Genomic DNA, 25,514 nt, shown 5'->3' with positions numbered 1-25,514 from the left:
GTTGTGGAGTGCTGGGAACTGAACTAAGGTCCTGTATAAGAACTATACACACTCTTGACCACTGAGCCATCTCTCCAGCCCCGCTGACTTCCAGTTTTATACTAAAGACTGTTCCCATGTGTTGCCACTCTGCTTGGTGGAGTAAACCTGGGAGAGTGAAGTCTAGAAATGAGGTGGACTAAACTCTCATGCAATAGCCAACTTTATTCATCTATTAGTTTACATTCTGAGGGTTAAGCAAGGTCATATGAGCAAAGGTGACATTAGTTCAAGTTGTATACATTGTTGAGGACATCTTGCTTGTAACATCATTCTGAATAATAATGGATACGTTGATGGGTAATCTAAAGTAAACCGCTCTTATTACCACAGCTGGGAGGGGTGCAGAAGCTCATTCCAAGAACAACCCAGGTTATAGAGAAACAGGTTATGAGGTTCTTGTCCTGGTTATTTGGAGTTTTCTCATAGGGTCTCATAAATCTCACAGCTTCATTCATGGACTGTGTTCCAACATCCTGTGAGGTTTAAATTATTCTCCATGGATAAAGGGAGATATTAGGAATGGTGATGCTGTAAGCCCTGAAAGCCCTGTGTGTGTGTGTGTGTGTGTGTGTGTGTGTGTGTGTGTGTGTGTGTGTGTATGTATGTGTCTGTGTCTGTGTCTGTGTGTCTGTGTGTCTGTGTGTGTGTCTGTCTGTGTCCCTGACCAAATCCTATAAAGTTGCTGTGTAGTTAAACTCCTGTTCCTGTCAGGTATTGTAGTTAAGTTTCAAACCCAGGACAAATGCTGAGGTGCTTATTTAACATATCAAAATGGACCTGACCACTAGGTTCTACCAGCATCCCTCAGTCCCTACCTGTTACAGGGTACGTGGCATATCCTGTCCTCTACCTTGAACTCTCCAGCTCAGGGTCCAGGCTGTCCTTCCCCCAGAGGCTCTTCCTTATATAATCCAGACACTGGTTACCCTGCCCCCTTTGGACCTTTGGCCTCCTGGCTGCTGCATGCACTTGGTTCCCCTCTCTCCCTAGACCACCTAGAGTGGTCATGTCCACTCTAGAGTCTTCACATATATCTCTGTCCCTGACTATGCTCGTCTCCACATATCTACAATAAACTTTCTCTTCCACCATACCTAGGAGTGGTCATGCCCTTTTCTTTCCTTTTAATTTTTTAAATTCATGTCACATAGCTCTTATTTTTCATGTTCTTTTTGTACCCTGCCACTTAGTTTCACTGACTTTAAAAAAAAAAATGCTGACTGCTCTTAGGGAATCATTGTACAGTCTAATGTAATTAGACATGACAGCCTTTGGATTGAAGACTACTTTGTCGGTATTGTAGTAGTGGTGCCGAGGTGTCCTGTGTGAGACCCTGCCAATGCTTACACTGCATCTTTTCAATGTAGAACATGCAAGTCTGAAGTTGTGATCTTGCCTTGCTGCTCTTCCGTCTGTACTCCCATGCTCATTTCCTTGTCCAGCCTTTGTTGTACTCATGTTTAGCATCTTAGTGTTTCTAGATGGCCAGCACATGCCATTGTTCTGCTTGGATTCTCACCTTCACTTTTGTGTACATCACAGCCCTGCCCAGATGCTACCTGTTCCAAGTTGCTCACAGCTACTGTAGTATAAGAATTATTTGCTCTTCCCATTTTCTAAGCACTTAACAGAGAATTTGAATGTAGTAACAAATGACAAGATTTAAGAGTATCTCATAGTCCAGGTGCTCTAGGAAGAGGCTGTATTTAGATTAGTTGATTCAGACCACTTAGAAATAAAATAGTGAAAATCCAGGAAATGTGCATGGTTTGCTTTGGGACTGCCCCATCTGCATAGTCTGAGAATGTTAGATTGTTAGATGTCCCTAGATGGTCACTCCTTTGGTTGTTGCCTGAAAGATGTGGATTTGGTATGTTCTTTTGTGGGCATATGGTAAAAACTTCATGAAGTTGTTCTTTGTTCACTCAGAGAATGTCCATGCATACTGAAGCCGCGGAAGTGCTGCTGGAGAGGAGAGGCTGTGCGGGAGTCATAACGCTGAACAGACCCAAATTCCTCAACGCTCTGTCTCTCAGCATGATCCGGCAGATCTATCCACAGCTAAAGGTCCGCAACAGCGTGGAACCCTTCTCAAGTGCACTGTGGGAGAGCATCCCTGGTATTTTACCCTGGGACTCCCTTGCATCAGCACCACTGGTGCTTTCCTGTGGAGCCTTGCCCACTCCGTTCACTCTTAGGAGACATACCTTCTACTTCACATAGCTCTTACTTTTCATGTTTCTTTCTGTGTTCTGCCACTCTTGTGTTCTGTCACTGACCCTTTAAACAGTGATGCTGACTGCTCAGAAATGGAAAGGAAGGACATGACTGCTCCTAGGTGTTGTGGAGGAGAAGGGTTATTGTAGACTAAGGGAGAGCAAAGTCAGAGTCAGGGACTTCTAGGGGAGTCCAGAGTGAATATGATCCTGAGACTGGCCATGTGAGGAGAGGAGGTGGGGGAGGGGGGAGATGAGCCAGGAGACCAGGAGAGTAAAGAGTAGACAAAAAAGGGCCTGGTGACCAAAATGGCTGGATTATATAGGGGAGGGCAGCTGGAGGAAGGGCAGCTCAGCTTCTGGGATGGAGAAGTTTAGGGTAGGGGTGGGGGTATGCCAGACAGGTAGGGACTGAGGGTTGCTAGGAGAACATGGTGGCCAGTCTACTTTGATATGTTAAATAGGCCTGGGTTTGAGGCATAGCATTCCCACCTTTTGTTGATAATAAATGGTAAGGGAAGATATAATCTTTTCTATGACTTCTTCCTGGTGACATTGGTGCAGTCATTGTTGGGGACTGAAGAAAGTGGGAATGTTGTTCAAGGCTGGAAAGAGAGAGAGAGAGGAATGAAGGCTGTTTTCAGGCACTGTCCTGGCTCTGCAGGACCATCTGGGGCCTGGGAAGTGCAAGCTGCATTGGAGCAGTTTGTGAGGCTGGACCGCCTGGGCTAGCAGCTTTGGAGCGGAGCAGGCTTGGGTGCAGACTTAAAGAGAACACCAGGGGCCAGCAGGTTGCTGGAGCAGTATGCTATTGATTTCAAATCTGCTGGGACAGGTAGACTAGGAACAGAAGGTATAGTTAAGGAGTTTAGGGGACATTTTCTATCCAGAGTGTATATCCAGACCCATGGTCCTGATAGTTTGGGGAGGGCAATCTCAAGACCAGGGAAAGGGGGAGAGATCCCACCCTCAAGAATAGACAGGTAGGGAAAACTTAGGTGTATTTATCTGAAGTCCCTTTGACCTGGGAGAGGTGGCTCCAAGTTGACTCCCTGATAATTTTAGATATGCTAGCATGCCTACTGTTTGTACTCTGTACTGAAATCCCTAGTGTAGAAAGGCAGTAGACTCATGCCTTTGAGAAACAGTAGAAGCCCAATGACCCAAAATGATTCTGAGTTAAAATCATGAACACTGTTTTCAGAGGGCTGGATGTGTAGATTAGGCAGAAGTGTTTTTAGTACTATTAAGAAGCACTTTTAAGTCTATTCTTAGAAGACGAAGTAAGTTTAAAATCTTGAGCTTGTGATTGATAATAGTAGTCAGTGCTTTACCAGCTTATCAGAACTTTGTTGATTGATGTTGAAATTTTGAACTTCAGAAATTTTAGTATAACAATAGCATAATGAAGAGAGAAATATAAAATTTTTTATTTTTCATATACCTTAAATCATTTTCTTGAACTTTACAGCTTGCATTTACATACCTTTAAAAACGTAGACCTTTATAACATGCATTTACACATCTTAAAACACTTTCTTAGATCCTCCAAACTTACATAAAATTTGAGCTTTTTCCTATCCAATCATTCCCCAGGAGACACAGGTGGTTAATTATGAGAGCAATCATTATAAAGCAGTTCCTTTAAATAAAGGAATAGTAAAAAAAAGTTACATTGAACTTGTTTTGAGAGTTTGTCTCTTTTCATAATCTGGGAACAAGGTAAATTGTCTTTCTCAGCTGGAGACCTAGTAGCTCTAGGAAAGTATTCCTCCCTCCCTCCCTTCTCCATATGAACAGACCTCCCTCTCTCCTCCATATGAACAGAACTTAAAAGGCAGCTGAAGCCTTGTGGAGAAGAGCTGGGTGCTTGTTGCTGTTAAAGCAACAGTTTGTCAGTATCATCAGAGATTTGAAAAGGATAAATTATAGCCTGTCTATCAATTAAAATGACAGAGACCCACTACCTAGACAGTTGTCCTAGGCTCCTGTGGTTTTGATGGCTTCGCTGGGGGAAATGGTCCTAGGTCTTTGACTGTCACACAGGACAGTAATTTTCAGCTGCTACACAGTGCAACATCGGCCTTGGGCTGCCAGACCCAGGTCTGAGGGGTGTTCCTGTGGAGGAGGAACTTGGGGGACTGACCTTACCCTGACCAGGCAGAGCAGGGTAATCAGCAACAGTGTCTGCAGCTTGTATAGAACCCTGGCAGCAGGTGAGGCACAGGGCAGCTTTGCCAAGTGGTTAGTGTTACCATAATTTAGGCCATGTCATTGTGCCTTATCTATATATTCTTTGGAGATCTTACGGTTCCTACTAGGAGCATTTTGTCTATTATGGGAGGCTTTCTCATTAAACATTTTAAATGATATATTCAATAGATCTCTAAAGAGTTTGAAGACCATTTATCTATTAACTATACCTGAGTTTAGGCTCTACTTTGAAAATACATTAACTTATATGTTGATGTGGGATGTCCTTCTGTATATGTTTCTCTTATTGGTTGATGAATAAAACACTGTTTTGCCCATAGCCAGGAAAGGCAGGAAAACAGGTGGGGCTAGGAGACAAGGTGAATTTTGGAAAAAGTAGGCAGAGAGGGATGCCATGAGGAGACTAGGACAATAGGACACACCAGGCATTCTCTGGTAAGCTAAGACCACGTGGAAATACATAGATTAATAGAAATGGGTTAATAATTAAGACAGAGCTAGCCAATAAGAAGCCCTAGTCATTGGCCAACAGTTTAATAATTAATATATCATCTGTGTGTTTATTTGGGGCTGAAGTCGCTGTGGGACCTGGCAGGACAAGAAAACTTTCATCAACAGTATGTCCCAATTATCTTTAACAGTTTAAGTTGGTAGCTTTTATAAGACTAGGATTTTATAGCTTTATCCTTTTAAGTTTGAACTTTCTAAATTAGAGTGGAAGATTTAATTGAAAATCCTTTAACATAGAAATAAAACTTTAAACCATAAATACAGTCCATAGGAACACTGGGAACACTTTTCTTATCTTTTCATAGTGCACCATTATAGACTATCACATTTTTTTGAATGGCTTAGTTTATCCAAATAGCTAAAGTTTAACAAAGTGGTCAAACACAAAGAATCTAGACAAATATTTAGGAATTTATAAACCTTGATTATCAAATATACCTTATTTATCAAACATATATTATTGCTTATCTAAATTTTCCAGATGCCTGGTGTTGAACAGTTAGCAAAAATACAAGGACTTAGATGTAGATCTCCAAGTCAACCTTTGTTCATAAGAGTAGACCTTTTAAACCATAACAGTTTATCATCATTCAAAAATCCATACCAATCCAAAATATTTTGGAAACTTGCTGTTTTCTCCTTAGTCTAAAAAGGAAGTATAATGAAAAACAGAGAACTCATTCAGAATAAGAAGGTTTATAATTGCTGCTCTATGCCACCTTGTCATCTTAAGATGAAGTTACATGTCATACACTCTTCAACAGATCTTGATGAGATCATCAGCCAAGATGGGGGAGAGCCACATGATTGCTATTTAAAAGCATCTCTTTTTCTAAACAAGAATATGTTGTAGCAAATTAAGATCACCTATGTAGAGATTTTTAAACTGTCTACTTTTGTTACAGGCTTTAAGCTAATTTTTGATACAGAATTTACAGATTCTTTAACCACACCCATTGAAGTTACAAATCCTGAGATAAAGACTGTTTACACACTAGTCTTAAAAGATTTTTTTTTAGAGCAGAGCACAGAGATATTGTATAGATAAAAGACTTAAGAGTAGAAAGTTTAAAAACTTTAGAGATGAGATACTTTGGGATCATTTGCTTGTGCTGGCAGAAGTTGTTACAATCTGTTAGAATTTGGAACTCAAGTGTACCATATTTAGCCATGGAGCTTCACTGAGGCCATTTGCAATAAGACATGAAGTTTTAATAGAGTCTCAGTCTGAGGAGAAAAAGGAGGAGGAAGGGTCCACAAGGAATTCTGCTATAGGGAGGGTTCCAAGAGGGAGCTGAGAGACAGAATGGTGTAGCTTTGAGGGGCAAGGAAAAACAAACCAGAACCCACCCCAGGGAGGTTCCAGTGTTGTAGAGGCCATGAGGTCATAGAGAAGCTGCAAGACTTCAGGAGGGAGTTGAGGGACAAGGTTGCCATCTTTGTTAGGGTTTTATTGTTGTGAACAAATGCATGACCTCGGTAACTCTTATAAGGAAAGCTTTTAATTGGGGCTGACTTACAGTTTAGAGGGTTGGCCCATTATTATCATGGTGGGAAGCATGGTGGTGTAGGCAGACATGGTGCTGGAGAAGGAGCTGATAATTCTACTTTTGGTTCCTCAGGCTGCAGGAAGTGATATCACATTAGACCTGGCTTGAGCATTTGAGACCTCAAATCCTGCTCCCTAGTGCATGTCCTCCAACACAGTCACACCTACTCCAACAAGGCCACATTTCCTAATCGTGCCATTCCCTATGAGCCTGTGGGGGCCATTTTCTTTCAAACCACCACAGTTGTCAGAGATCCAGAAGGGCCCAGGATAGCTGTGGAACTCAGCAGGCATTTCCTAGGGGGAAGCAAGGAAACTTGCAACGTACAGGTCCAGGAGGGTACCAGGAGAGACAGAGCAGGTAGCTTTGTGGGGGAGGAGGCAAGGAAAAGGTTGTCAGGGGAGAGTAGAGAAGCTGTGGAAGCAGGTAGTTCTCAGGGGAGATGAGGAAGTTCCAGGAAGGAGCTGAGAGACCATAAGGGAATAGGGGCCTTAAGTGTCACTGTGACAAGAATTTTAATCTAGGGTTGCCCCAAACAGACTGAGAGATATGTCAGAGAAATGTCACAAGTCACAGAGGAGAGGTGTTCCTTTCGACAAGAATAGGGGCCTGTGTAGCTTCTGTAGTAAAAGCAGACAAAACAGGCAGCTCATGGTGACATTTACCTAGAAGAAGAGGAGAGATGCATGGAGCAGGTGGAGAACACAGTTGAAGAGGTGGACTGAGAGGCTCTTGAGGGAAGGGGGGGGGATTCTAATAGAAGGAGAGGAGTGAGGACCCAGAGGGCATAGCAGGAAAATGCCCATGTGGTAGGCATCTCAGAGGGTGTAGCAGGAAAATGCCCATGTATGGCATCCCAGACGGTGTTGTAGGAAAATGCCCATGTATGGCATCCCACAGGGCATAGCAGGAAAATGCCCATGTATGACATCCCAGAGGGTGTTGCAGGAAAATGCCCATGTATGGCATCCCAGAGGGTGTTGCAGGCTCTAGGAGCTGGAGAGAGGACACTTGCTGAGTAGGCAAGAGATGGGTAGAATAGGTGGAGGGAGGAAGCAGCTGAAAAATTGGACTCTAGGATTTGGAGGCTAATATGGTGGTTGGCAGAAGCCAGCAGAAACAAATGATCCAAATACCTTAGGAGAGTCAAATCAGCTCTGTTGGAGAGGCTGCATTCCTTGGAAGGGAACTCATGTATGCCAGTCCTGGGCTTTGGCACCAGATGAATGAAAAGAAGTAAAAAGGAAGGACATGACTGCGCCTCAGCTTGGTGGAGAAAGTTTATTGTGACTAGAAGGGAGAGCATAGGCAGAGACAGGGACATCTGGGAGAGTCCAGAGTGAACAGGACCCTCCATCATGTCATGTGAGGAGAGGGGGAAGGGTATCTTCCTGGCTCCTGAAGTATGCTTCTCCACATGGGCATTTTCCTGCGGTGCCCTCTGGTCTGACCACTGTGTATTTCCCTGTTACACCCTCTGGGGCCCCTCCATGTGGGCTAAGAGCCAGGAGACCAGGAGAGTAAAGAGTATACAAAAAAGGGGCAGGTAACCAAAATGTCTGGATTATATAGGGAAGGGCAGCTGGGGCATGGGTAGCTCAGCTTCTGGGCTAGAGAAGTTTAGGGTAGGGATGGGGGTATGCCGGCCATACTCTGTGTAACAGATAGGGACTGAAGGATGCTAGGAGAACATGGTGGAGAACAGGTCATCTTTGTATGTAAAATAGGCACTTCAGTTAGCCATTTGTTCAGATCTGAGATCTAATCTGTAGCAGTCTGATCTGTTTCTAAGTGACCTTTTGCATGGAAGACACTTTGTCATTCAGTTTTTGAGCCAGAGTCTAGCTAGATAGCCCAGGCTGGCCTTAGATTTACAGTCTTCCTCTCGCTGGGACTGGAGGTGTGCAACTCTAGCCTTGTGAAGCAGCTGCTTTAAATTACTTGACTAACTCCTCCTTCCTCTTGCTGCTTGGCCCCCATTCTTCCCCTCCTCCCTGCCAGTGCCTGCTAACCAAGTATTCTACTGAGCTGCACCCCAACCCTCACATCCTTTATATTTCTTAGCCATCATTAGAGAAGGTCATAGGAATTAAAGTGGTATGTATGAGACATTAGAAAGTATAAGGCTGAAAGCATCTCTGAGTATTCAGTTCTGTAGGCTAGGCATGTTAATCTCTGTACCCTGCTTTCCTTAGCTGTGAGGAAATGAGAACAATGGTTTTTTTTTTTTTTTTTTTTTTTGTAGTATGGCTATAAAGTGAGCATTCTGCCATTGATTTGCACCCCAAACTCATCATACTCTTTTTATTTTCTGACCTCACTAAACCCTCATCATCATCCCCTACCTATTTAAAGAACTTTCTAAGTATCATGACTGCGAGATATATATATATATATATATATTTTTTTTTTTTTTGGTATAATAGTCCTATCTTGCCATGGGGGAAAGGTTGTTGCAGCACCACATGCCATCAGTCTTTGTGTGTATTTGTTCACTAGACTCATAATTGTAAATAATACATTGCTATTAGGCCCATACTTACTCATCTTAATCTTAAAGCTTTGACAGATATTCCTGGAACACAGATTGTACTTATAATGAAAGTGAAATGAAGTGGGTGGAATCCATTCCTCTGGGTATGTTTTAGGAAAGACCACACGTGTGCACACATATGTGTGTGAGTGTATCTTAAATGGGCTTGTATTTACTGTGCCCTCAAAAGCCACCATCATCTTCTATGTTTGTGTAGAAGTGGGAACAGGACTCTGAGACATTCCTGATCATCATAAAGGGAGCTGGCGGAAAGGCCTTCTGTGCTGGAGGGGACATCAAAGGTAAAGTGCAACCGTAAGCCAGTACCCACTGGAGCTAGTAAGTATTGGAAATTACGTGAGATAGATTTTATTTGGCTCTTTAGAATTGTATGCTATATGTTAATAATTCTTTTAAAGATGAGAAATATAGAGAATTTGTTACCATTCTAATGGAGATTTTATTTTACTACCCATGTACAGTGCTGAGATTTAGATATCTTGTTTTCCTTTTATGGTACATACCCCCACCCCCACAATGTCATCAACATCATCACCATGTGAAGGACTTCTCATCCAGACCTGATGCACGCTTGTTTCCATCACTTTCCATTTCTCAGTCCAGACAGCAAGTTCTGTGAGCAGAGTTAGGACTATAGCCTATTGTATGATACTGTTGAGTGTTTAAAGACAGGGAGATTAAAATTTGTTTGTTTGTTTTTTTATTGTTGGTCAATTAGTCTATATGTATTTAACTATTAAAGATAATATTTGCTTTTGTGATGAGAGTTATGAACTCATCGCTATCACTGCTGGTTGTTACTATTGAAAAGGATGTTTTTTTTTTTTTTAACAGTTTATATATTGTTCTTGTTGTGCCCAATTCTCAAAGATCCCCAAAGAGACCACCAGGGAGACAGACCCTCTGAAATGTAAAAGTAAGGTTTATTGTTCATCCAACCATTACAGGGACCTCATCTTGCTGGCTGATGCAGCATTTACCAGAGGAAATGAGTTCCCTGTTTACTGTCAGGTTTTTAAAGGCAAAAATCACAGGATTACATCAGTAGGTACAAAGTTGGTTTCTGATTGGTTGACATTTGGGTAACTATTAAGGGAATTTCTCAAAGTTATATTTTGGCATGAAATACCTGTGTACCAATTACTCTCATTGGTCAGTGCAGAGAGGGAACATTCTGTAGTTTCTATGGCTCTGTCTTGTTACTTACAGGTGGCCTGTTGTACATAGATACCAGTAGTTTTCAGAACTGTGTCCTGGAGACTACAGGGGAGGTTTTGCCTCCCCTGAAGTTTCTTTGGTGGCCAAACAGTTCCCAGGAACCAAGTATCTAGAAGGCTAGGCGGGTGTGGAGTTTCTTTGTGTTCAGTCTTGGCTCTAAGCTCTTGGGAGGCCTGGGGATCTTTGTGTCATGTGCTGAGTCAGAGGCCTACATGTCTTTTCTGTAGCCTGTCATGGCTGCTAAATCATGAGGCTGAGTGAGGGTCTGGTACCTTTATTTCTCTAGTATAAATAATAAGAGTTAAGTGGAAACTTAAGGCTTTGTACAATTTCTCCCCAATGTGAATTATTAGAAGTAAAGCCTTTGACTTCAGTTTACTACTCTCAATTCTTATGGAATTGGTAGGGTTCAGGGATTTCCACCCCCCCCCCCCGTTATGATTTTGCATATTTGTTTTATTATTAAAATACAACAACTTTTGGGTTGATTGTTCACCAAATTTGCAAGTTTATATAGATCATTTCATTATCAGTAGGAAGGAAAGTAAACCTAGATTCAGGATCAAGTTCAGATGCTCACTCAGTTTAAAGTAGCTGAAATTTAAAATTACTATATAATAGAAACCTTAATTCCTTAACGTTATGGTTTTGCCTATAACATGAATTATGTATGCACACATGTATGTGCCTGTGTGCCCGTGACTGTGCATGTGAGTGCCAGTATGCCTATGACTGCATATGATTTTGATAACCATGTATGTGGCTATGTGTGTACAAGTTCATGCATCTGTATGCCTGTGACTGTGACTTTGTTTGTATGTGTGTGAGATACTGTGTGTATGTACATGCATGCCTGTGTGCCTATGACTCTGGTTGGTGCCTGTGTCTGTGTGGTATGTGTGTATGTGCTTATGTGCACTGGTGCACATGTGCGTACTAGAGATCAAACCCAGGGTCTCATGCATGCCTGTGCTCTATGTCTTAACAACCATAACATCAATATTTTAAAACATGGTTTTCACCCCTGGGAGTGCCTTTTCTTTAGAGTGGGGCCACGGTCTTGTCAGTTTCCACATGGGAAAGACTACTGCATTGGTGAGTTTAGTGGTTTCTTGTTGTGAGCAGTTTCTGAATATGAGTTGACCTAATGTGAGTCTCTGTTACTGTGCTAAAACATTATGACATCTTACAGGAGGAAGGGTTTATTTCAGTTTATGGTTCCAGGGGGGTTCATGACAGGAGAGAAATTGCAGTAGGCAGCCAGAACATGGCTCTGAGAGATCTGAGCCTATCTTTACCATTAAGCATAAAGCACAGAAAGAAAATGGGAAGTGGGGTGAGGCTATGAGCCCTCAAAGCTTGCTCCCAGTGGCATAGTTTCTTCAGATAGTACCTCCTAGATCCTTTCCAAATAGCACCACTAACCATGGGCCAAGTGTTCAGATGCCTGAGCCTGTTGGGGACATTTCTCATGTAAATGCCATATGACTAACTTTATATTCTTGTTTAGAATATAAAGAATATAGAATGTAGTTTTAAATTCCAGAATTATTCTAGTTTATGCATACAAAACAGTAAATGCAAATTCCAGAAAATTCTACAAGTAGATACAGAAAAATTTTAAAGGTGTATGTTATTTAATTTAAATGTGTATATGTGTGTGTGTGTGTGGGTGTGTGTGTGTGTGTGTGTGTGTGTGTGTGTGTGTATTTATTTAAGGGTTTTTATTGGTGTGAAGAGATACCATGTCCACAACAACTCTTATAAAGGAAAATATTTAACTGGGACTAGCTTATGGTTCAGAGATTTAGTACATAGTCATCATGGCAGGAAGCATGGTGGCATGCAGGCAGACATGGGCTGGAGAAGTAGCTGAGAGTTCTACATCTGTATCCACAGACAGTAGGGAGAGAGAGCAATGCTGGGTTTGACGTGAGCTTCTAAAACCTCAGAGCCTGCCCCCAGTGACACAGTTCTTCCTATTCCAAGAAGGCCACACCTCCTTCTAATAGTGCCATTCCCTCTCTGAACTTATGGGGGCAATTTTCATTCAAACCACCACAATTTTCATTCAAACCAACAATATATAAATTTTGCTTAAGTAAAATTAGAAGGAACTTGGGGCAAAGTGACTCTTGGAGTTGGTAAGTGAGGCTCCAACTCAACAAAGGACAACAGATAAGGGTTCCCCCCCCTTCAGGAAACTACCCCTCCTTTACATTGTAATGGCACAGTCCCAGCAGATCTTTTTAGGAAAGTATTGTTGGCCCTTGGTGACTGATGTTTCTGCCTTATGGATTCAGCTCACTATAGATGTGAAACAGTTTGGCAAAAATTATATTTGTACCAAAAAGGTACTTTTTTTCCTTATTAGTCCCTCAACGCCTTGTGACAACAAATTTTATTTATATTGGATGTTTTAGGTCAGCTAGAGGTGACTTACATTGCATAGGATGGTGTGCCTCAGTCATCTTTTTTTTTAATTCAATTTATACATTTTTTTCAGTTGTAACTGAAACTTTAATGTTAATACTTTTTAATTTATTATTTTACATGTCGATCCCAGTTCCCTCTCCCTTCCTCCTTCCCTCCCTCCTTTTTACCCTCTCTGCCCCCTCAAATGCACCCTGACCAACCTCCCCTCCCATCCCCTCACCCCAATTCCACATGTAGGGGAATGCTATCCAGGTGGGGTCATATAGCTCTGTCAGGTCATGTGAAGTAGGGACTAGGGCTTCTCTCCTGTCCCTAGGTTAAGGCAGTTATCCCTCCATGGGGGATGTGTTCACAAGGTTCTTTTGTGCACCAGGGATACCTCCTGGTTCCATGTCTGAGGTCTCTTAGACTGCTCAGTCCTTCTCACTGAGACCCATATTCAGGGGGGCCTGAGTCATCTTACTTGTATTGTTTTCCTATAAAGGATACAGGGATGGGACAAGGTGTGGAAAAATGGGTATGGAGCTTCCATATCCTTTTTGTCCGTGTGGAACCTCCTCCCGTTGACCCATCAGAAATCTTGTTCAATTTCAAAGCTCAGAGCAGAGCACAAACTTACACCAGAGGCATTGTTGAGGATATATTCTTCTCAATACATTATCTGTAATTGTTCTGCAGCCTTTGGACTTCCCTAACGGTTTCACTGTAGAAGCGTGGAGGAACATGCAGAAGTGTGATCGGTATAATTTAATGCAAATAGACCAATGGGAAGCCCAGCAAGGCCTGTGTGTCCAAATCCTTGTTTTTTTCTCAGCCCATTCCTTTCTTTGAAGTCTGGGACAGGACTCTTCAAATGGGATTGTTATGATCCAGGTCAAATCCAGGTAGTGGGAGGGGAAAGCATAGAGACTGTGACCTGCTTTAGGTAGAGAAGTTCTTGTGTCTGTGACCTCCTGTGCAGAGGGACTTAAGGTGCCAGGAACTGTGGGTAAAAATGTGTGTGTGTGTGTGTGTTTTGCACATGTGTGTGTTTATGCATGCATTTGTGCGTGTGCATGGATACTTGTTTTCATGTGTGTATATTCACAGCACAATAAGTAAAAGAAGAATTTTTGCTTTGAAGCTTTGACATTGGACTATGGATCTCTGACAATGGGTGATATGTCATCATTATAGATGACTTCAAATATTAAAGCCATCTGTAAGTTCCCCTCCCTCCAGCACTTAATCATTACAGGACTTTTATTATATTGACTGTATTGACTGGAAGCCATCTTTATGATTTGTAATTGTTCTTTCCTTCATTTTTTTCTTTTTCCTTCCTTCTGTAGCAATCTCAGAAGCTAAAAAAACAAGGCAGAGTTTGACCCAAGATTTTTTCAGAGAAGAATATATCCTGAACAACGCCATTGGTATGTGTGTGTTCCACTCTGCCCTTTGAACTTGAAATTGAGAGCTGGGATGGCTCTGTAATTTGTTAGAATGCAACCAATAGGCACTTTTTATGGAAACATTCATTTTTACTTTTTGGTCAAACTGGTAAAACTATTCTGTATTTGTCTAAAATCAATGTGAAATGTAGGCTCTTGATCATTTAGATAGCTTTCTCAGAAGATAAGAAAACTTGCATTCTAGGTTTCTAAATAAAATAAAGTACCATTTTCTGTTTCTCTAGGAACTCTGGAGTAGAAATGTCTTTAAAATCAGAGTTCTAGGTTTCTGTGGAAGTGAAGTAGCATTTACCTTAGTCAAACATGTTTTGAAAAGATAAATTAATACAGCATTTGTATCCGTAAGTGTACACATTGTAGCAATATTCTGATTTTGCATGATATAAGAATAATACATTTTAAATTTAGAGTTCAACCCCTTTTGTGGTTTTCCTTGCTGCCATTCTTTAACCAGAAGGAACCTTAGCCCTGAATCTTAGCCCTTTTCAAAAGCCTTGCCATTATTAATCTGTAATGTATTCTTGTAGACATTTTAAATTGATTTTAACATCATAGGGCTTATTCTGCACTAATTTGGGGAGAACTGACCTCTTTGATGCAGGTCTTTCCTTCACGAATCTGTGGAGTTAGAATTTATAGCGCAATTCCATAAGTGTTCAGTGGACGTTAGAAGAGTAATAACACTTTGTGGTTAAAACCAACTTACAGAACTGTATGCACATGTGCCCTGACTAGTGATGGGAGTGTGTCCAAATAAGATGTAATTGAGTTGAAAACACAGCAAGACATTTGATGCATCTGACCTGTAAAAGATACAGCTAGCACTACAGTTCACTGTTGAGTGCTGCTTGCTGACCCTGGTACTTATGTTCTCCCAAGTGTTGTCAGTGCACTAACACTATCTATTCTACATTTGTACACAGGAGGTCATTCCTAGTTTTTACTGATAGAGATGGCTATATGCTGCTCTAATGACCATTTGCTAACGTTTGTATAGTGGTAATTTGTGGAATGGATATGCTATCCAGATGCACATTGTCTCCAACATTTCCCAGAAAAAGACGACTTTCTGTACACATCTTTTGTTTTGACTACTCTTGGATTTTTGTATCTTCTCCTTTAACTTAATAATTGTTTTGTCTCCTTATAAAAAAATTCCTATGGAAGCCTGGGAATATGTAACCCAGAAGCCTGAGGTTCATTCCTGAGCCTTGAGACAATAGGCAGACAGACAAACACATGTAAGGAAGGAGAGGGAGAGAGAGAGAAAGAGAGAGAGAGAGGGGGGGGGGAGAGGGAAAAGGAGAGGGAGACGGAGAATATGTGAATGTGTGACTATGAGAATGCAAGTGAGTACAGTCATTAGTACCTGGGGAAGCTTGGGCTGCAAAGACAATGACTTGTTTCACCCTGACTCAGTGAGAAATGAGCTCTTTGTAGGAGTCCTCTTCCCATGAATCTCATTGGAGTTATAGTTCACAGTATAGTATCATAAACATCCTATGGTTTTAGAAAATTAACAAGGTGTGTGGCTACAAGTGTGCTGTAATCAAGAAATGGAATTTTGAATGTTTATAATTTTAATATAAATGGTTCATGTGGACAGTGACTACTCTTTTTTTTTTTTCAATGAAACAGAAAGAACATAGAAAGTGTTTAGGCAGTGTAAAGATAGTGTTTGGTAATAATAGAGAGAGAAAGTCTTGAGGTAAAATTTCTGAATGTAGGGATATTATAATCAGTAAAAGATTTGGCAGATTCTGGCTTCATGTCCTGCATTAGTTATTACCTAATATTTTGTATTTGAAATATACACTTCTGTAGTAGTTGGTGTGAGGTCTGTATATATATTTCTATCACAATAACTTCTATAGTTTCTAAGGAACTGCACGTACAGACCTTGTGAGTGTGAAGTCTGAGTTATGCTTTGTTTGTGAATATGTTGAGTATTTCCAGAATGTATCAGAATGCAGGTTTACCTTGGCCTTCATCGGGGTAGTGTTGACAGTAAGATGTGACAAAAGCCCCATAAGTTATGTCATTATGTTCTGCCCAACTCTCTAAGAAGAAAACCTAAAAAAGAAATAGAGACAGTAAAAGTTTATGTGATTAATGGAATTTTTCAAACAGGAAGGAATATTTGAGGACATGTGTTAGGCGTTATTTTATAGATGAAGACACTTATTTGTGGGTGAAGTACATGAAACATCCTTATCCGATATGTGTATGTGTCATATAACTTATATGTCACTCAGTGGCTGTTCATTTAATAATAAAGCTGAGACTGGAATCCGGGTCTTGTCACCCCCACTCTGTGATTGTCCCTGTACAGTGTACTTCTCTGCATGTATCCTGATGCTGTCATTGTATAGAAAGCAATTATGTTCTTAAAGCACATCTGGGTATGTGGCTTATAATGTGGATGCTAATTATTTTTCTTAGTTGACAAATAATACAAAACTTTTATTTGTTTCCGACTTAAGACCGAGTTGTTAAGCAGTAATGATTATTTTATCATGACTATGAGTGAATTGACAATGAAATATACATGTTACAAACTATGTAATAGTCTTCCTTAATATTTCTTTAAATATTTCCTTGGGAAACTAGAGTGCACATACCAGGACTCTTTGGAAAGTGGATGTATTTTAGATATTCTAACTAAAGCTCTTTCTCTTTTAGCTTCCTGTCAGAAACCCTATGTTGCCCTTATTGATGGGGTCACAATGGGTGGGGTAAGTAGACTTTTTGCTATTTTCATTGTTTTAATGAGTTGTATTAAAATAAGATAATGATTATTTCGTTAAATTGAGAAAGTGAATGTAATACAATGCAGCTCATTGGAACATATGTTTATTTCAGGTTCAGATCCTCACGATTTGGGATATAAAATGTATTGGTACCAAAAGAATATTTTGTGTTCTTAATCTATTTTAACCTTTGTAGTTATCAAACTCTCTTAAGCCACAGAAGCTGATTGTACTTTAAAAATCTTACGTGTGTGTGTGTGTGCGTGTGCGTGTGTGTGTGTCGGGGGGCATGTAGGGCGGTAAAATATGAGAATATTCAGGCATGCATGTGTCATGGTGCAGGGGTGGAGGGCAGAGGACAGCCTTGTTTGTCAGCCTATCCCTTCTAGTCTTTGAGCAAGGCCTCTTGTTATTTTTCTACTGTGTATGTCAGGCTGCTTGGCCTGCAAACTTTGGATTCTCCTGATTTTGCTCCCATCTCCTCCTCTTAGGAGCACGAGTTGTAGACATGGGCTTTATGTAGGTTCTGGGGATTCATACACAGAGTCTCATACCCTACATCAAGTACTTTACCAAGTACTTCCCAACTCTGGTTGCACTGTTTTATTTACATGTTAGATGTTTCCCCCTTTTGTGCAGTGAACTCAGGGCTGTATGTACACTAAACAAATGTTCTATCACTGAGTTTTATCCTTAGCCCTTTTAGGACTTTGATATATAGCCCAGGCCAGCTACCAACTTTTATGTGGCCTAGGATAGCCTGGAGCTCAAGATGTTCCTTCCTGCCTCTGCATCCCAGGTGCTGGCTGGGATTACAGGTATACACCATTATTCCCTCTATAACCCCCTTTCCTAATTACACATTAGCTGAGTGCTTCCAGTAGTATTGGGAGAAAAACCCAACATTGGATCTTCAGTAGTGGGGAGGCGGGTCACTGAATTATTTCTGTCCTACATTTCACATTCATGGAAGTGCTGTAATTTTTTTTCTCCTTTGAGATAGGGTCTTGCTCTACAGCTTAGGTAGTCTTGGTTTCTCAGTCTAGTTGCTTCTGCTGGGATTGCAGACTCAGTTTAGTGTTTCCTTAAAACTGTGTTCCTTTCAGTTGACAGATGTTTTGCTTGGTGTCTGTGCTATCACGAAGAAGACTAAGATGTGCTTTGAACTACTTGCTGTAAAACTGGAGGAACATATTAAATAATCACAGAGCAAGTGACACATACATGGTCTGGTGCTGATTAGAACAAGATCTAGTCTTTACAGAATGAGGGGTCAGAAGGGACCTGCAGAGCAGGTGGAGAAGTCAGTGAATTGAACTGAACTGAAAGGTAGTGTGTGTGGTAAGAGAAGAACCAGAAAACAACCATTTATTTATGTGTGGGGAGAGGGGTGAGTGTGTGCCATGGTGAGCCTGGGAGGTCAGAGGACAGCATGTGGGAATCAGGTCTCTCCTTCCACCATGTGGGTCTTGGCACTGAGGTCAGGTACCCAGTGAGGATCTCCTGGCCCCAAGTGCAGCTTCTTTTGTGACTCACTGAAGTAGTGGCTGACAGCTGGGACAAAGGAGATTAAGGAGAGAAGCATGACAAGTTCGTGTAACAAAATGCCTGACAGGAGCATTTGAAAGGAAGACCTGAAAACCTAAGGCAAACTGTTTTTCTATTTAGTTTTGATAGAGAACGAATGGTTACAGAAAATGAACAAAAGGGGTGTGAATCAGTGAGAAGAGATGGGGGTTCTAAGTGGGTTCTTTTTGCCTGGCTATGTGGCATCCTTTCTGGCTGAGGCAGGAGTCTTCATCAGGTGGAATGATGCTATACTCTCAGGAGACAGGTTATAGATATCCTTTATTATCAGCTGTCTTTGTTTGTGTTTTTGTTGCTGTGAGTAGACACCATGACCACAGCAACTTTTAGTTTTTTGAGACAGGGTTTCTCTGTGTAGCTTTGTAGACCAGGTTGGCCTTGAACTCACAGAGATCCACCTGTGTCTGCCTCCCTTAGTGCTGGGATTAAAGGCGTGTACCACCACCAAAAACTGTCCAGCTCCATAGCAACTCTTATAAGGAAACATTTAGTTGGAGCTAGCTTACAGAGGTTAAGAGATTTAGGCCATTATCATCATGGCAGAAAGCATGGTGGCACACAGGCAGATATGGGTGCTGGAGAGATAGTTGAGAGTTCTATATCTGGATGGGCAGGCAGCAGGAAGAGAGAATCACCGAGCCAGGCTTGAGCATCTGAGACTTGAAAGCCCACCTGCAGTGACACACTTTCTCCAACAATGCCACACCTGCTAATAATGCCACTCTCTAAGGGCCTGTGGGGTTCCTTTTCATTCAGGCCACCACATTAGCTCTCCTTCAGGAGGGTGAGGGAAAGTTAGAGAGTGACCTCTAAATATGACCCAACAGAAACTTGGTATGTTGTGATTCCCAACAATAAACAGGAATAGGAGGACTCCAACATTTAAAAAACTGCATGTGTTCAGTACTTGAAAAATTTAGTAATTTGGAAATCTTATTCTTGTAGAATCTCTATAAATGTAGCATCTTGTGTACCAGTAATTGCTTGGTTTTTCACATCATTTGGGAAGGGAGTCCATTAGTAGCTCTCTGTAGTTACAGGTAGCATCAAAAGGCAACCGATCGAGAAAACTGACTCTAGAGAAATGTCCAGAGACCTACAAGACTGACCCCAACTAACAATTTCAGCAACAGTGGAAAGGCTACCATAAATGCCCTTCCCTGATAATGAGATTGATGATGAACTTATCCACTATCATGGAACCCTCATCTAGTAGCTGATGGAAACAGAAGCAGACACCCACAGCTAAACACTGAGCAGAACTGGAATCCAGATGCAGAGAGGAAGGAATGATAAGAAAATGGGGACAAGACCAGGTTACAGAAACCCACAGAGACAGCTGACCTGAACAAGGGGGAGCTAATAGACCCCTAGACTGATAGCTGGGAAACCAGCATTGGACTGACTCAGACCCCCTGAACATGGATCTCAGTTAGAAGGACTGGGCAGTCTAAGGGACCTCTGACAGTGGAACCAGCATGTATCCCTGGTGCGTGAAAGGACTTTGGGAGCACATTTCCCATGGAGGGATACTCCCTTAACCTAGAGGCAGGAGGGAAAGCCTAGTTCCTACTCCAAATGACTTGACAGATTTTGTTGACCCCTCCTGGAAGGCACCACCCTCCCTGTGGAGGAGGGGGATGGGATGGGAGGGTGGTCATGATGCATGGGACGGGGGGGGGGGTGGGGAGAGGAGGGAGGAAGAGGGAACTGGGATCCATATGTAAAATGAGATTTAAAAAAAAAAAAAAAGACAACCAATTGGCTGGAGAGATGGTGCAGCAGTTATGAGCACTTGTTGCTCTTCCAGAGGACACAGGATCAGTTCTGCAAACCCACGAGGTGGTTCATAAGCCTCTGTAACTCCAGCCCCAGGGAATCTGATCCCTCTGACTTCTTTAGGCACCAAGCATACATGTGGTACCCATATATACAGGTATCCATGCAGGCAAAATACACACATGAAGTATTTTTAAAAAGGCAGTCTACATTCTACTCCTTCTTGGCAGATATTAGTATCTTATCATGTTTGTATTGTGTCAAGCCAGTACCAACTTGGGAATGTAAAAGCCTTGTTAGTGCTGTTCACACAGGCTTGTAACTCTAGCCTCAGGAGACTGAGGCAGGGGGATCATGAATAGGAGGCCAGACTGGACTGGGCTATATAGTGTGGTCCTGTTATTAAAAAAGAAAAACAAAAAACCCCAAAAACAACAACAAAAAACCTAACAATTATCTGAAGTGTCAAGAACCGCCCTGTGATGTAAAAAGAACTGGGGAAAACCAGAGAACCAAAGTTATCAGGCATGCCCAAAGCATACAGAAGGGAAACCCATCAGGATGCAGGCAGGCAGGCAAGGCATCAGGCTCAGATGGAAGATTGTAAGGGCTGATAACTTTAAGGATGGATGACTAGGAACTCAAATATATTGCAGCAGAACTGACCTTCCATTCTGAAAGCAATATAAATTGAGTCTGGGGTTGGGTTACTCATTGGGTAAAGGTGCTTTCTGTACAAGGCTGGGGACCTGAGTTCAAAACCCAGGTCAAACCAACAACATAGTCGCCACCTGTAATCTGAGAGGCTGGGACAGTAGTTCCAGGAGTTCCAAGGCTAAGTAGCCTGGCCTCTGCGGTGGTAAACAGCAAAGAGACTGCCTGAAACAAGGTGAAAGATAGGACCAGCACCCGAGGTTGTCCTCTGACATCACATGCTGGCCGCAGCATGAATGTGTCCACACTGGTGTAAGAAAATATGCATACACGGGCTATTGAAAGTGTGAAGGTCAAATTTGCGAAGCTCTCAGAAATGATTCAAAATATTAAAAACAAAGTGATACTGATGATGAGAACGGTACTGGGGTGTCAGTGGTACAGGCTGTTTTGGAGTTAAGATCCTGGAGTCAGTCATCAGCAGTGGATAGCAAGGAAACTATGAAGATTAATTTTGATGTGAAAGGCTTGGTGAACTCCTCATGGGTCTGTCAGTGATCAGTGCTTCCATAGGTTTTCGCTACACAACTCTGGCTGGCTTCCAATTTGTGCAGCCCAGGATGCTTGTGAATGAATGTTGGGGTCCCACATATGAGCCAGTGTTGACTTCACTGTCAAAATCTCTTTAAAAAGGCAGTGGTGGCACACACCTTTAATCCCCGCACTTGGAGGCAAAGATAGGAAGATCTCTTTGTGAGTTTAAGGCTAGCCTGGTCTACAGAATGTGTTTCAAGACAGCCACGGCTACACAGAGGCTACACAAGTTGTCTTGAAAAACAAACAAACAAGTCAGTAAAACTTTAAATTCTTAATTTTTAAAATATGTATAGGTGTTTTTGTCTGCTTGAATGTCACACACATGCCTAGTACCCATGGAGGTCAGAAGAGGGCATCAAATCCCCCGGAGGTGGAGTTGCAGTTGGTTTCCAGCCACCATAGGGGTACAGAGTATGGAGCCCAGGTCCTCTGGAAGAGCAGCCACTGCTTTTGTCACTGAGCCATCTCTCCAGTCCACCTCCTCCTCTTTTTGAGACAAGGTCTTGACTATGTTTCCCTGACTACCTTGGACTTGGTCTGCAGACCTGGCCAATCTCAAACAGGCCCTGATCCTCCTGCCACACTGTGGAGAACTAGAATTACATACATGGGTGTGCCACTTTGCCCCTTTAAACCTGTGCATTTTTAAAGCCCTTTCTTGGTGATTATAGTGTGGAAGTCAGGTTGAGAACTGCCTACACTAGTATGTGGTTCTATGTCACCTGTGGGGCTCTTTCTAAATCCCTCATACACTCGGAGGGCTGGTAATGTGTAGTCCAGCCTTCACCCTTCCACAGTTGCCAGTCTGGGCTGTGACCCTAGGATTAACCTTTAGGTACTGGCAGCGCTGAGGATGCAGGTCTTCCTGATGACTCCAAAGACTTTTCCTACGTTAGATTCAGGCTTCAGGTTGTGTTTTGTTTGTAATGTGGGAACTCAGAGGACAATCTCAGGCCAATGACCTTGCTTATTTAATTTTACTGACCTGTCTAAAACTGAGAATTATTTTTAAGACTTAAGAAGTGTATATGGTTAGTAATTGTTTTTTTTTTTTTTTTTTTTTTTTTGGTGACTGGGCATTATATCTCCAGTCACAAGCCTTGCTGTGTCTCAAGACATGACAAGACATAGGGAAGCATAGGGTTTTATCCTAGGTACTTTATGTTGGAAAACACATGGAGAATTCCTGTCAAGTTGTTTTAGCTTGTGTTCTTACTCCCAAAACTAGGACATGCAGAGTTAACTAAAGGGAATAAAAGTTTAAAAAAGTCAACTATAGGATATGAAACTCAAGCCATCTTAACAATTTTTTCCTTATAAAAATGAAGATATATATGAGAACACTTCAGTGACTAAGGAATCCAGCTTGACAGCTAAATACTTCAAATTGCAAAGTTAAAAAGTTACATTACTTACAATAAATTTTCCAACCTATTGAATCAAGCCCACGGTATCACAGTGCCAGAAGTAGAAAGAAATTTTGTCTTCCCTAGTTTTCACAATACAAAAATAACAACAAAAATGTATCTTGGAAAATGTATTATTAGAACGAAAGAAGGTAAGCATTGAACATGTGGTTCTGGTGGGGCTTAGTCTACTGCCATGCATGTCGTGTCCTCAAGTCCTTCCAGGGGTGGCATTTCTTCAGTCACAGCAGTACTGGTGTCATCCACACTGGGATCATCTTCATATACCTACACCAAGCTCGATCATCCTGTAGATCCTGTTCACATGTGCCTGGACCTTCCAGACTAAAGCCAGAAGGCAAGAGCTGCAGGATGACCCGACCCTTCACAGACTTGTCATTCTTGTGAGCCTCTGCCTTTTACCTTAAGGTTTTGATAATGGGGTGGTCAGAGTTCATCTCCAGGTGTTTCTTTGCTGCCATGTAACCATGGTTGAGTTGTCTCTGAGGACTTGAGCTCTCTTGATTCTCTCCATGTTTGCTGTCCACCTATATGTACTTGTAATGAATGACATAGCATGGTCATGTCACTGATCAGTTTGACACAATCATCTTTTCAATCTTTTTTCCTGAGATATTTCATAATTTTTCAGAGGTTCCCAGACTTTGTCCTTCTCTCTTCCTGTTTCTTCTCTTCCTCTTCACCTTCTGATGTTTCAGACCGACACTAGGGTCTTGCCCTCTGATTCCTTGATTGTGGCACACTATCCTCATCAGTAGGCTCTATCATGCAAGTCACTTCCAAGCCTTGCTGTCAGAGACACCCCACTAAGACTGAGTTAGCAACTTGGTCCTTGATCTTAACTGTCATGAAATAGATGTGCATCTGGTTTCTGTCATTCTGGTGCAGTAGTCTTTGAGCGACACCCCCTCATTTCCAGAAGATGTGTAGCATCAAAACAGTTCTGATAGCTTCTTCCGGTTTTGAGAGTCTTCATGAACTCCAAGCTTTATATTTTTTGACCACTGCTCATAAAACTTTTTGTAGTTCTCTTTATCTTTTGCCAGTTCGTTTAATAGTTCTAAGAATATCTTGACCAAGTTCTTTCTGAAAGTTTTCAAAATTTTGCTTTGCTGCAACTTCTCATGGGAAATACTTAGAGGGAAATCCTGGGAATCCAGCTCCCCTCTAATGAACTTCAGTTTGTTAAGAATTTGGACAGTCCACAGGGTGGTGCTGTAGAACTTGATCACCTCACTTCTCTCTCTCTCTCTCTCTCTCTCTCTCTCTCTCTCTCTCTCTCTCTCTCTCTCTCTCTCCCGCCCCCTCCCTCTCTCACTCTTTGATGTAAAAAGTATTCTTTTTCCTACTATGGAAAATGACAATTTCACTGTCTTGTTATCTACCACAAAGAGTAACAAGGCCTATTGTAGAAGAAATGGCTAGATTCTATTACGTTTTAGAGTTCTGAAATTCTATCATGTAATATTTTAGTATAAAATAAAGTAAAATTAAAGCTGTAGTCATGTGATCCATCAGGAGGATCAAAGATGGTCAGTGATCCCAGAACAATCTGCTGGGGGGCTGACAGGAACATTGACACTGGCCAGGAGAGGGCATCAGAGGCAGAGACTGGAGGTTGTGTGGTTGGGTTTTGCATAGCTGACAGAGAAGGTATCTTGGTGGGGTGGGGCCAGAAATCTGGTTGATTATGAACTCAGTTCTGATTCTCCAGGGGGTTCAGGGTAAGTTGCTGTAGCTGTCATTCCTTGAAGGGTGCTCTGACTCCCACAAGATGATGTTTTTGTTCTTGGGTCCAGTCTTGGGCCCACCATGGTGTAACTGCTGCCACTTGGAGTCCACCACATCATGGGATATTTGCTCTGCCAGGCCTAGTGCTGCATTTGCCAGAGTTCTGGTCCCTGTATCAGTCTGTCCTGTCCTGGGAGAGAGTAATTCAGGAGGAAGAAGCACTGGGTGGTGGTGGTACACCTTTAATTCCAGCACTGGGGAGGCAGATGCAGGTGGATCTCTGTGAGTGAGTTTGAGGCCAGCCTGGTCTATTGAGGGGGTTCTAGGATAACCAGGACAACATAGAGAAACCCTGTCTTGGGGGGGAAAAGTAGAATAGAGCTGGAATGTGCAGAATTGCTTTTGCTGGGCCAGTGACAGAGTTACCCTTCATGTGTTCTGATTAACTGAGCAGTGGGAACTTCAGTAGAAACACTGAGCATGAACAATGAGTGCCTCTGTGACCTTAGGACACTTTGTTAGAACAGGACCCAGGCCACCCACAGGGAGTCTTGACTCTGCTCAGTTAGGGGTAAGCTACTGAGGTCACACAAGACATGTCCTGTGATATGAAGAGAACACTCTGAAATTACATTAGTAGGTTACAAAGACCTGCTAGCTGTAATAGCAGCCTCTTTTTCAGTTTAAAAAGTATTCTGTTTTTGCTGCTGTTACTGACAGTTGAAAAGATGACATATTAAGAATCCTTTTTTTTATTATAATAAAGAACTAAGTTTTTCTTAACATCATTTAATAGAT

The 25,514-nt window shown here is 42.0% G+C and overlaps 1 protein-coding gene across 2 annotated transcripts in view; it reads left to right on the top strand.

The window, feature by feature from the left end:
* Nucleotides 1-25,514, top strand: part of Hibch (3-hydroxyisobutyryl-CoA hydrolase) — a 70,897-nt gene that overhangs the window by 13,801 nt on the left and 31,582 nt on the right. Inside the window, exons 3-6 of one of the 2 annotated variants that reach the window (XM_051190130.1) lie at nt 1,972-2,109; nt 9,283-9,367; nt 14,072-14,152; nt 16,874-16,926. In XM_051190130.1, the coding sequence (XP_051046087.1) occupies nt 1,972-2,109; nt 9,283-9,367; nt 14,072-14,152; nt 16,874-16,926 (357 nt within the window). Of the gene's footprint in view, nt 1-1,971; nt 2,200-9,282; nt 9,368-14,071; nt 14,153-16,873; nt 16,927-25,514 lie in introns of both variants that reach the window. The other variant, XM_051190129.1, reaches the window with a different exon arrangement.

The sequence above is a fragment of the Phodopus roborovskii genome, unplaced genomic scaffold (genome assembly GCF_943737965.1).
Source record: "Phodopus roborovskii unplaced genomic scaffold, PHOROB, whole genome shotgun sequence".
Lineage (NCBI taxonomy): Eukaryota > Metazoa > Chordata > Mammalia > Rodentia > Cricetidae > Phodopus > Phodopus roborovskii.
The sequence above is the reverse complement of the archived record's forward strand: the minus strand, read 5'-3'. Positions and strand labels throughout refer to the sequence as shown.